Raw genomic sequence first — 11,993 nt, 5'->3', positions numbered from 1 at the left:
GAGGTCACTTCATGCCTTTCCCTCCTTCTTTGTGTGTTAAAATACAAGCGCTCTAAGAACTATTTTTAAAAATCACACAGCTGTTTAACCTTGCAGTTTGTCAAGCTTTCGATTTCAGACTTACCATGGTTGGCCTTTAATATGCCGTAGCTTTCCCATTACAATTCTCTTTCAAGCCACCGTAATGGGGAATATAGAGCAAGTTCAAGGATTGTGCAGCGCCACGGAGACCAAATTGCTTCCACTGAGTATGGATGACCAATTCATCTACTGTGGCGGGCAGCTTTTACCAGCCTTTTCATCATGCTGTTCTGTTGAATAAGGGGAGCTTGCATTTTAGAAGAGCCTAAAATATTAGGATTCAGAAAGTCAGAACTTGCTTTTAATACTCAAATCTTACTTTAATTCCCAGAAAGTTATGTTATACTTTCTATCTGCTAACTCGCTATGAAGAATAGTAAGTGGAAATCTACACAGAGGAATAAAAGACGGTATACTATTTCTTTGTAGAAATAAAGTGAGCACAGTAGGGAATTTTAAAAATGAAACTAATAGTCATGATACCAGCAAAGATTATTATTCAGTTCCTTTATTAATGACATTTAATTTTTCATCAAAGCAGTGAATTGCAAGAGAGTGCATTACATATCTAGTTGATGTAATTACTCATATCGGTATCCTGTCTTATTCCCTTATATAAACATTTTTTTTAAAAGAATAGAAAAGCAGAGGGAGCTACAACTCAGTTTCTCAAGCATGGATTTTAAAGTGTTAAGATTTTTTTTCCTGAGATTTTTTTTCCTCCAACAAATGCTTAAGCTTCTCAAAATAATAAGGCTGTGTTTGTGCTAGAGATTTAAGATTCTTGGTGCATTGTGTTTATGATGCAAAGCAATTCAGATTCTAACAAAGCATTTGTACTGGCAATAATCTCATACGCTAAGTGCACACTGGTATTTCTTTGTCAGTAATCAGATACATTCCTTGGAGACAAATAAATCTGGTCTCTCGCCATGGATTTTGATAATAGTTTACCAGCCCCCATCTGAATCACCTATCATGGTTGGAGATTGTTTTGATGACAAGTTATCTCCAGAGAGAGCTGTTTTCATTCCCGGGGGGGGGAGGGGTGTATGTATGCTGTGACTCTTCTGTCACTATTGTTGATATTTTATTAACAATAATTAGGTGTCCTGATGACATTCTTATCTCATATTTTCACCTAATCGGGGAACACCACGTTAACTATAGTGAAAATGTAAAAAGGATCCTCATAGAAACTTCAAAAACAACAGTATTATAACAAGCAACTAGTGTTTTGAAATCATGGGATCACTCAAGGAAAATTACAGGAATCCTTATTTAAGCTTTTAATATGAACTCTCTTGTATGGTTTTCCCACTAACTCAAAAAGCTGGTTTGGACAAGCAGGTATGAACTTAACGTGTGCAATCAGACACATATAATTTGAGCAGTAAGAAAGCACAATGTCTTTGCAAAGTAGGGGGCAGGAGAAGGCCATCATTGACAACAGAGTAAAAATATATATTTTTATAAACAAATTTGTTCCATTCCAAACTCCTACATTTACTTTCTACATTACAGATTTCGCCTTGTTTAATAACCTTGTCACTTTTTCTCTGCATTGCTAGGACATGAACCATCAGTAAAGAAACATCTCAAACATACTCATTTACACCTCAAAGTGCATGAAAGACTCATTTTTAAGTCTTTGGCTCTGGAGAAAAAAAAAATCCAGCACAACAGCACTTTCTCTTTACATCATGCAACAGTAGTAGGAGTACTAAAAAACATCGCTCTTTTCTGCATTTGATGACTTGAGGCTTAATTAGCAAATACAATTATTCAGAAAATGGGGTTTGAAATGCTTGCTGTATGTTTTTATATACAATTCAACACAGTGGTGTTGATCTTTCAAGCTTCTCATGGTTTAGGACCAGTACACCCATTCATTTCAAACACTTTCCCATCCCTTCCATTCTAGGCCATTCCCTGCCAAATGAATTGTGGCTGGAAGGAAACAGGGAAGAGAAGCTTTTTAGGATCTGGATCAGTAGTGGGTTCCACTTATCTTTGCTACCAGTTCGGAACTGTGAGCATGTGCGTGCATGTGCTTACTTTGCTTGCGTGCAGCACTTCTGCACATGCGCAGAACCTTCTGCACATGCACAAAGCGTCCATGATGATGTCTGAGTGGGTGGGTGGAGCCTGCCGCCACTGCCACTACCACTTTGGCTGAACCGAGGTGAACCGCTAGAAACCCATTACTGATCTGGATCTCTGTTGATGGAGTAGTCTTCCCATTGAAGCTTATGCAATAGTTATGTCACCATTCGAGAATGTTTCAGCTGAAGCCAGCCTTTTCACGCTGAAAGTACACTCCAAATACCCCAGGATTACAACTTCCAGAAATATCAATTAGCACAGCCATGCTAATTGGGATTTTTGAGAATTACAGTCCCAACGTAGCTGAAGACCTAAGACTGGCTTACATGAATTTCTGTTTACCTATTATTTAAACATGTCCCCTGTTTTGTAAATTGGATAATAGTTATTACTTATTTATGGTACATAAACCAAGTAGGCACCTTTTATTTAAAAATGTAATAAACTTGAAACCCTGTGGTGTGCTTGAAGATAATTCAACTCGTCTTTCATTTTTTTTGAAAGATGTATACAAGCATAAAACAACACTGGGCATTCATTCATTCTCTGAAGCAAATACCAAATAAGAAAAGATGACCTTTTTTTTTTTTGCTAGAAAAAGAGAAGTGAACTGAAATCTAAACTTGCAGGAGGAGAGCAACCCCTGCTAAAATCCATTTGGATGGTTTCTCTTTGGTCTTCAAGTTAAATGTCCAAATATAGGTTGGACCCCGTTGGCGGGTTTTATATACAGGACAAGGATATACATTGCGGGTATCTTGCTTGTCAACAAGGATGGCTTTGATGAAAATAATCGGCATGGGTGGAGTCAAGTCCTTCAGTCTGGCATCAGCAATTAATCCAGTCTGCAAAGAGTAATTTTAAAAAATAAGATATTGCTAACTTTGCCTATTCTTCTTACAGAGATGAATCATTCTGAACATACAACTTCATGAAAACAACCCGTTTTGATTACACTACCAAAATATTCATAACAGCCAGCTTCACACTAGAAGCATCACTTTTGCCTCAGAGCAGGACATTTCACGGTTACACACTTAGAAGTGATTCAAAGTAAAATATTTTGCACACCTTACCCTTAATGCGGTGTCCAAAAACTTCTGTGTGAAGTATGTTAATTTGTGCAGAGTTTTGAAAATAATGAAGTAACTATGTAATCACTTCTGTAGATATTTAACTTTTTCCGAATTGGCCAAGTTTGAACTCCTTAAAATAGGTTAATCCTTGCAAACATAAGCCTGAACAATAAGTGGACCAGGAAGCAGAGCAATTACCAAGTCGCTGATGTATTCAACAGTGTCTCATTAAATACTACCTGATTCTTAGGAAAAAGAAATTCAACCAAATATGACTGAGACACTCAATACTAGATGGAAGGTAAAAAAAAACCCTTATGTTTGTTTTTTCATTGGTAATGCTAATAGCAGCTTCAGAGAGGGCAATTTAGGTGAAGAAAATATGACGCACATGTACATGGATTAAGCTCCTCTTCTTCCCTTGCTGCTACTCTGATCAGATTTGGACTTGAAAGGAAACTTTTCCTTTGCATGCAGCATTAGAAATACAAACTGGTCACTGAGTAGACAAGGACAAAGCAAACAACGGACGTCAAGCTGGACAAAGAGCAGCACCTCTAAATACAGAGACTAGAATAAAAAGTGGAAAGGATCACAGAATTATAGGATTATTTTTCTTTATTTACCAAATGTATTGCCCTCCTGTTGTGGCCTGTCAGCCGCCAGCCCGTCCAGCAGCCAATTCAGATGAGAAGGAGGCATGGGAGTCAGGGTCAGCATCAAGGCAACCTGAGAGCTCCAAGGGGGAAGAGGGAATGGAGCTGGCAGAGAGACAGAGGGAGAGGCAGAGGCAGAGGCAGAGCCTGGGCCATCCATCAGCCCTCAGATGGAGGGTCAACAGCCCCCAGGTCTGGAGGTGGCTGATGAGGAAGAGGAGGAACAGCTGGGTCCAGTGCCTGATGTGCGGATGCGCAGAAGGCAAAGGAAAGCAGGGGAAATCCGTGGGCCGATCCGTGGGAAGGAAGAGCCACCACTGCTAGCGAAGCCCCATCCTAGCTCTGGGAATAAAAGGCAGAGGGTGGAGATGAATAGATGTGGCAGACAACTCTTCATCTCCCTGCTGGATAGACTTGTTAGCCTGTGGTGAAAGAGAAACTTTTGGCGGGGCTGCTGGTGCTCCTAATAAAGAATCATTGCTTCAACTACAGAGGGATTGTCGTGTTTGGGGAGCTGGGTCAGAACACCGCCCATTTTACCACCGGGTCATTCTGGGCAGCTTACGGTATTAAGTTGTAATTATATTGCCTAGTCAAAAGAAGTAGTCCTCAACTTACGATCACAACTGAGCCCAAAATTTATATTGCTGAGTGAGAAATTTGTTAAGTGAATTTTGCCCCATTTCACGACTTTTCTTGCCACATTTGTTAATGAATCTGGTTTCCCCACTGATTTTGACTGTCAAAAGTTTGCAAAAGATGATCACATCACTCCAGGACACTGCAATCATCATAAATATGAATCAGTTGTGAAGCATCCAAATGTACCGTATTTTTCAGAGTAAAAGACACACTCCACCCCCCCAAAAGTGGGTGAAAATTTCAGTGTGTCTTATAGACCAAATACGGGCCTGTTTTTGGCCTCCCGAACCCTCCAAGTCTCATGTTTTCACCTTCCTTGGCCCCCAGATGCATTCTGCAGTGCTCCGCATGTCCCGTTTTTCCCAAAAATGGATCTGTTTTTGCAAAAAATGGGGCCATTTTTGGGGCTCCCAAACCCTCCATGTGTCGCATTTTTGCCCTCCCCGGCCCCCAGAAGCACTCTACAGGCACTCTACAGGCCAAAAACACACCCATTTTTGGCAAAAACAAGACATGCAGAGCCTTGCAGAGTGCTTCTGGGGGGCGGGGAGGGTGAAAACGAGATGTGCAGAGGCTAAAAACTTTTTTTTTTCTTGTTTTCCTCCTGTAAATCTAAGTGTGTCTTATAGTCCGGTGTGTCTTATAGTCCAAAAAATCACGTGACCATGGGGATGCCATTGTAAATGTGAAAAATGGACATAAGTCCCTTTTTTCAGTGCCGTTGTAACTTTGAATGGTCATTATGCAAAGTGTTGTAAATTGAGAACTACCTATATAGAAACATGGGAAAGAGAGATAAGCAAAGCTATTAAAATGATATCCCACAAATCACTGTTTCCTCTGGTATCTAAGCACCTCCACCTTTCCAACCAATGATTAAAGATAGCTAATGAAGATGGAGGAGAGATCCTTGCATAGATAATTAATGGCCAAACAGGAAATTCACTAACACTCAATTCCTGTCTTTGCCTTAATTAAGGCAATGCTTATTCTCCGGAATATACCCTTCCATTAGCTAGAAGGCAAAGGCAACTTGATGATTAATTAGCAATACAGAGCAAAATGAAAGGGATGGTGTAGAAGTCTTGGCTGAACTTAATGGATAAAGTCCCAACCAGTGGTGGGTTCCAAAAATTTTTACTACAGGTTCTGTGGGCGTGGCTTGGTGGATGTGGCTTGGTGGGCATGGCAGGGGAATGATACTGCAAAATCTCCATTTTCTCCCCAATCCGGAGAAAGGTTACTGCAAAATCCCCATTTCCTCCCGATGAGCTGAGTCTCTGGAGGCAGAAAATAGATGGCGGAGGGGCCAGTCAGAATTTTTACTACCGGTTCTCCAATTACTCAAAATTTCCGCTACTGGTTCTCCAGAACTGGTCAGAACCTGCTGAAACCCACCTCTAGTCCCACCTGAGAATGTATAAGATTTACTCTAGGCTTTTGTGCTTTATAGTGTCTTGGAAATCTCTCCTTAAATCCTGTTTTAGTAGTACAAACTTGCTTCCATAAAGTTTTCTTTGTTCTCATCTAAACACACGAAACCAAAAAAAAGTCTTCAGGCAGCTGGCTAGGCCTAAACCTGGTATAAAGAAATTCTAAACAATCACTTTGGGGAACAATTCCACTTTAGCAAGACATTTCCTTTTAAAATGATGGCTACAATCAATGCAGACAGTTCTCCTCCCATCCTTTCTAAAGATTAATTTCCAGTGGAAACGAATCCCAGAAAGATTGGCTACACATTGCACGGTAACTAATTTTTAAACTGTCATCCATTTGACCCCCACAAGAATACATATGTTGCTACTGGATGGAAAATCAGGAGGTTTACTTTAACACAGAAATGCTTTTATTCTCTCACCACATTCCCTAGCTGGAAAGAGACATGCTTAAGCACTAAGAAAGAACATAATTATTTTTATGTTGTGCTTCACAGCAAAACATATCCACAGAAAACAACTTTGAAATAGTTATTGTTTGTTATTGTCAAAGACCAGGTGAAATCCCCACTGATTTTGCCTCAATTGCAGGGCCAATGAGCTCAAAGGGAAATTGTTTGGGGAGGGAAAGGAGAATTGATCATGATATGTTTCATTTCATTTCATTTATTTGATTTTTATACCGCCCTTCTCCCGAAGGACTCAGGGCGGTGTACAGGCAAATAAAAACAGACAAGACAAAATTCTATAAAATACAACATTAAAAACCTTATTATAATTTGCCTAAAAATTTAAAATATATAGAAATAAAACCCCGTTTAAAATTAATAATAAAAACTATAAAATCCATAAAATTTAAGCCAGCCCCGCGCAAATAAAAAGATGTGTCTTCAGTTCGCGAAAGGTCCAAGGTCAGGTATTTGGCGAAACCCGGGGAAGTTCGCTCCAGAGTGTGGAGCCCCACAGAGAAGGACCTTCCTGGGGCCGCCAGCCGACATTGCTTGGCGGACGGCACCCTGAGAAGTCCCTCTCTGTGAGGCGTGCGAGTCAAGTGGGCACCGGAGTTTCGTCCCATTAGCAATTCGGCTGGGCTTTTCCCGTGGCTGTGCTTGGGGTTCTGTGCTGGACGGCTAGGAAAGTCTATTTTTGTTTGCCAGTCACCTGGCTTGAGCCTGGACAATGCCTCCTTAGCGCCCGGACGGAACGCCTGCAAGGCCATTCGACGCAGGGTGGAAAGGTGCAGAGAGGGCATGTCGGATGCCTTCCTCTGCCAGGTACTCTTCAAACTGGGCTGCCGTGAATTGGGCTCATTGTCGGACACCAGAGTGTCCGCAACCCGTGAGTTGCGAATAGGTGGCGAGGGTTGCGATTACTGCTCGCTGTGGTGGACTTCATAAGTATGATCTCTAACCATTTGGAAAATGCGCCCACCACCACTAGGAACGTTTGGCGTGAAAGGGGCCAGCAAAGTCAATGTGGATTCTTGACCAAGGCCCTTGGGGCTTTTCCCATTCTCTGACTGGGGCTGTTGGGGGTAGCGGTCTGGACTCTTGGCAAGCTTGGCATTTCCCTACCCTCTCAGCAATCTCTGCGTCCATGAGTGGCCACCATACATAGCTTCTAGCTAACCCTTCATCCTTACGATGCCTGGGTGACCTCGTGGAGGAGGTCCAATACCTTGCCCCTTAACTTAACAGGAATTATTACACGATCACCCCATAACAGGCACCCCTTGAGCCGAGAGCTCATCACGCTTTTAACAAATTCTTTGAACCGTTCGCCCGCAGCGGCCACCCTCTGTACCCAACCGAGTACAGTCCTTAACACAATGTCCCGGTATGATGCCCGAGCCACTTCCTTTGATGTGACTGGGCCAGAGTCCAACGAGTCAATAAGGAGGATGGGTGTCCCCGGAGTGGGGTCTTCGGTCGCCCCTGGCAGTGGGCATCGGCTCAATGCGTCTGCATGCCCCACTTCTTTCCCCGGTCGATGCTGCAGCTTGTATGAGTAAGCGGCTAAAAATATAGTCCATCGAGTCAAGCGTGGCGAAAGTGCCACAGGCGTTGGCCGGTCGCCAGCCAGTAATCCCAGTAACGGTCTGTGGTCAGTCACGATTTCAAAATTCCGCCCAAAGACATACTCATGGAATTTTTGACCCTGATACAATGGCTAATGCTTCTTTGTCTAATTGGCTGTAGTTCCTCTCTGGGGAGGACATCGCTCTAGAGTAGAACGCTATAGGGGCTTCTGTGCCGTTTGGAAGTCTATGGCTGAGTACAGCCCCACCCCATAAGGGACGCGCCATGAAACCAGCACTAGGGTAGTGAGTCGTGATATTGGATGAGCAGGCTATCACTTGAGAGCAGGTTCTTTACTGCTTCAAAAGCCCTATTTTCTGACTTTCCCAAGACCAAACAGTATTTTTCCCTAAGAGCCTATGCAGCGGTTCCAAGAACGGTTGCTTTGTTCTTTAAAAGACCGTAAAATTAACCAATCCCAGGAATGCCTGCAGCTCTGCTTTGTTTTTGGGCGCTGGAGCCTTCCTAATTGCCTTAACTTTGCTCTCAGTAGGGTGAATTTTCTTGTCTATCCGTAGCCCAAGAAATCGACCGATTCGACCCTATCTGACATTTATTTGTCTTGACTTTTAATCCGCTGTCCGGAAAATGCTCAAGACCTTTCTTAACCGCCTCCCCAATTCCTCCATGTTTTCCCTGAAAGGTCCAAGGTCAGGTATTTGGCGAAACCCGGGGAAGTTCGTTCCAGAGTGTGGAGCCCCACAGAGAAGGACCTTCCTGGGGCCGCCAGCCGACATTGCTTGGTGGACGGCACCCTGAGAAGTCCTTCTCTGTGAGAGCGTACGGGTGGGTGGGAGGCATATGGTAACAGTAGGCGGTCCCGTAAGTACCCAGGCCCTAAGCCATGGAGCGCTTTAAAGGTCATAACCAATACCTTAAAGTGCACCCGAAAAGCGACAGGCAGCCAGTGCAGTCTGCGTAGGAGAGGTGTTACATGGGAGGTACGCACTCTCCTCTATCACCCGCGCAGCTGCATTCTGACTAGCTGAAGCCTCGAGTGCACCTTAAGGGGAGCCCCATGTAGAGAGCATTACAATAATCCAAGCGAGAGGTAACGAGTGCATGAGTGACTGTGCACAAGGCATCCCGATCAAGGAAGGCGAACTGCCGAACCAGGCGGACCTGGTGGAAGGCCCCTGGAGACGGCCATCAAATGGTCTTCAAACGACAGCCGCTCATCCAGGAGGACACCTAAGTTGCGCACCCTATCCTTTGGGGCCAATAACTCGCCTCCAACAGTCAGCTGCAGCTGCAGCTGACTGAATCGAGATGCCGGCATCCACAGCCACTCCCTCTTGGAGGGGTTGGGGTTGGGCCTGTTTCTCCCCCTCCCGGCCCGCACGGCTTCCCAACACCCGGGCAGCACTTCAACAACTTCATTGGGGTGACCTGGGGTGGAGAAGTACAGCTGAGTGTCATCAGCGTACTGATGGTACTTCACCCCAAAGCCACTGATGATCTCACCCAACGGCTTCATGTAGATGTTGAACAGAAGGGGCGAGAGAATCGACCCCTGCGGCACCCCACAAGTGAGGGCCCTCGCGGTCGACCTCTGCCCCCCTGTCAACACCGTCTGCGACCGGTCGGAGAGATAGGAGGAGAACCACCGATAAACGGTGCCTCCCACTCCCAATCCCCCCAGCCGGCGCAGCAAGATACCATGGTCGATGGTATCAAAAGCCGCTGAGAGGTCTAATAGGACCAGGGCAGAGGAATAACCCCTGTCCCTGGCCCTCCAGAGATCATCCACCAATGCGACCAAAGCTTTCTCCGTGCTGTATCCGGGTCGGAAGCCGGACTGGAACGGGTCTAGATAGACGGATTCTTCCAGGTATTGGGGCTGACGCCACAGCCCTCTCTACAACCTTCGCAACAAAGTGAAGGTTGGAGACTGGCCGATAATTTCCCAAAATAGCTGGGTCCAAAGAGGGCTTCTTAAGGAGGGGTCTCACCACCGCCTCTTTCAAGGCGGCAGGGAAAACCCCTTCCAACAAAGAAGCATTTATAATCCTCTGGAGCCAGCCTCGTGTCACCTCCTGAGTGGCCAGCACCAGCCAGGAAGGACACAGATCCAATAAACATGTAGTGGCGGAGCCTCCCAACAACCTGTCCACGCCCCTCGGAGCCACAGGTCAAACTCATCCCAAACAGAGCTCAACAAGACGTGCCTCCTCTCCTCGCTTGATCATCCCAATTTCGGTCCAGACCATCCCGAGCTGAGCGATTTTGTCGATAGATAACCACTAAACTCCTCGGCACGTCCCTGTAAGGGTCATCCCGCACCTCCTGATGAAGGAGGGAGCGGTCACCAAACAGGGCGGCCGGGCGGTTATCTGCCGACGCAATGAGGGTGGAGGCGAGAACGCCGCCTCATTGCCACTAGGTAGGTCCTAGAATAGGACCCAACTAGTGTCCGATCAGCTCGAACGACTGACCTCCGCGTGCTCTCTAGGCGTCTTCTCCGCGCTTCATCTCCCTCAGCCTCGGAGAACCAAGGCCGGACGAGATCCACGCCGGGTCAGAGGCCGCAAAGGCACGACACGGTCCAAGGCCCCAGCCGCGCCTGTTCCCAGGCCGCAACTAGTTCCTCAGTCGCCGTGGGCCAGATCCTCAGGAATGGCCCAAGCTCCGCCAGGAACCTCTCAGGGTCCATCAGGCGCCTGGGACGGAACCAACGATAGGTTCCGCCTCCCCGCGATGGTGGTGGCGGTTCGGAAGTCTAGGCGAAGGAGAAATGATCGACCATGACATTGGTTCTGTTACTAAATCGCCTAGTATCAGATCATTTAACCACTGACCAGAGATATAAATCAGATCCAGCGTGCCTCCCCCATGTGCGAGGGGCCATCATTTACCGAATCAGGTCCAAGGCCGTCATGGAAGTTTGAACTCCCGAGCTGCAGTCGATGATAAGCCAGCTGATGGCAAGTTGAAATCCCCCATAACTATAAGTCTGGGGGTCTCAACTGCCACAGTGGCAAATAACTCCAGCAGCTCGGGCAGGGCTGTGGTCACGCAGCAAGGAGCCAGGTACGTGATCAACAAGCCCAACTGATTCCTATGGCCCCACCTCACATAGAGGGATTCACAGCCGGCGATCTGAGGAACAGTGGCCTCAGATGGTTTGAATAGTTTTGCTTAAAAGGTTTTGTGATTGAGAAATTCTTCTTCAGTGAAGTAGCCAGGAACATCTTTTGAGATTTCTTTTCATGTCCTAGAATCAAGCTATTTTATCCTTTCTTCTATTCTATTCCTAAGTGTGCCCAAATGCACAAAATAGTTGCTCTTTTGAAATCTAGAACTATTGTCAAGTTTGGATAGCTTGTGTATTGTAGAATTCAAATGGGAGTTTATCCTGCTGCTCCAAAAATTATCCATTTCCTGCTCAGATACTTAGGTTCAGTTTTCGGTGCTGCATTTCTTTTCTCTTCTTTCTGTTTTCCTTAGACCAGTGGTTCTCAACCTTTATAGTGCTGCGACCCCTTTAATACAATTCCCCACGATATGGCGACCCCAACCATAAAATTATTTTCGTTTTTAATTCATCGCGCCTGAAGCTGAATTTGGCTAGCGATTTGAAGACCCTGCAGCTGGCTTTTCGACTAGAAAGTATACTTCCCATATTTCTGATGGTCTTAGGCGACCCCTGGCAAATCGTCATTCGACCCCCAACGGGGTCCTGACCCACAGGTTGAGAACCGCTGCCTTAGACCATCCAAGGACATCTTGTGTGTCCAGAGAGCAGTTTTTTTCTTACAGCCACCAACAGATTGATTGCCTTTATACATCATGCAGTCCTTATCTTTGGGGGTGCCTTCAATGAATCAATAAACTTTTAAATTTGGGAAACCACCTATTGTGGTTCAGTCTGCTTCCAGATGGATGTTGTCTTGAGTCCCTTGGACATTCATGGAC

General features: G+C 45.4%; 1 protein-coding gene across 1 annotated transcript in view; it reads right to left on the bottom strand.

Moving 5' to 3' along the window:
* Window positions 1–593: 593 nt before the first annotated feature.
* LOC131191792 (dynein axonemal heavy chain 9-like) overlaps window positions 594–11,993 on the bottom strand; it is an 88,079-nt gene continuing 76,679 nt past the window's right edge. Inside the window, exon 16 of the mRNA XM_058170257.1 lies at window positions 594–3,032. Within this exon, the coding sequence (XP_058026240.1) occupies window positions 2,805–3,032 (228 nt within the window). The 3' untranslated portion in view covers window positions 594–2,804. The remainder of the gene's footprint in view (window positions 3,033–11,993) is intronic.

The sequence above is a fragment of the Ahaetulla prasina genome, chromosome 2, assembly GCF_028640845.1.
Source record: "Ahaetulla prasina isolate Xishuangbanna chromosome 2, ASM2864084v1, whole genome shotgun sequence".
Taxonomy (NCBI): domain Eukaryota; kingdom Metazoa; phylum Chordata; class Lepidosauria; order Squamata; family Colubridae; genus Ahaetulla; species Ahaetulla prasina.
The sequence above is the reverse complement of the archived record's forward strand: the minus strand, read 5'-3'. Positions and strand labels throughout refer to the sequence as shown.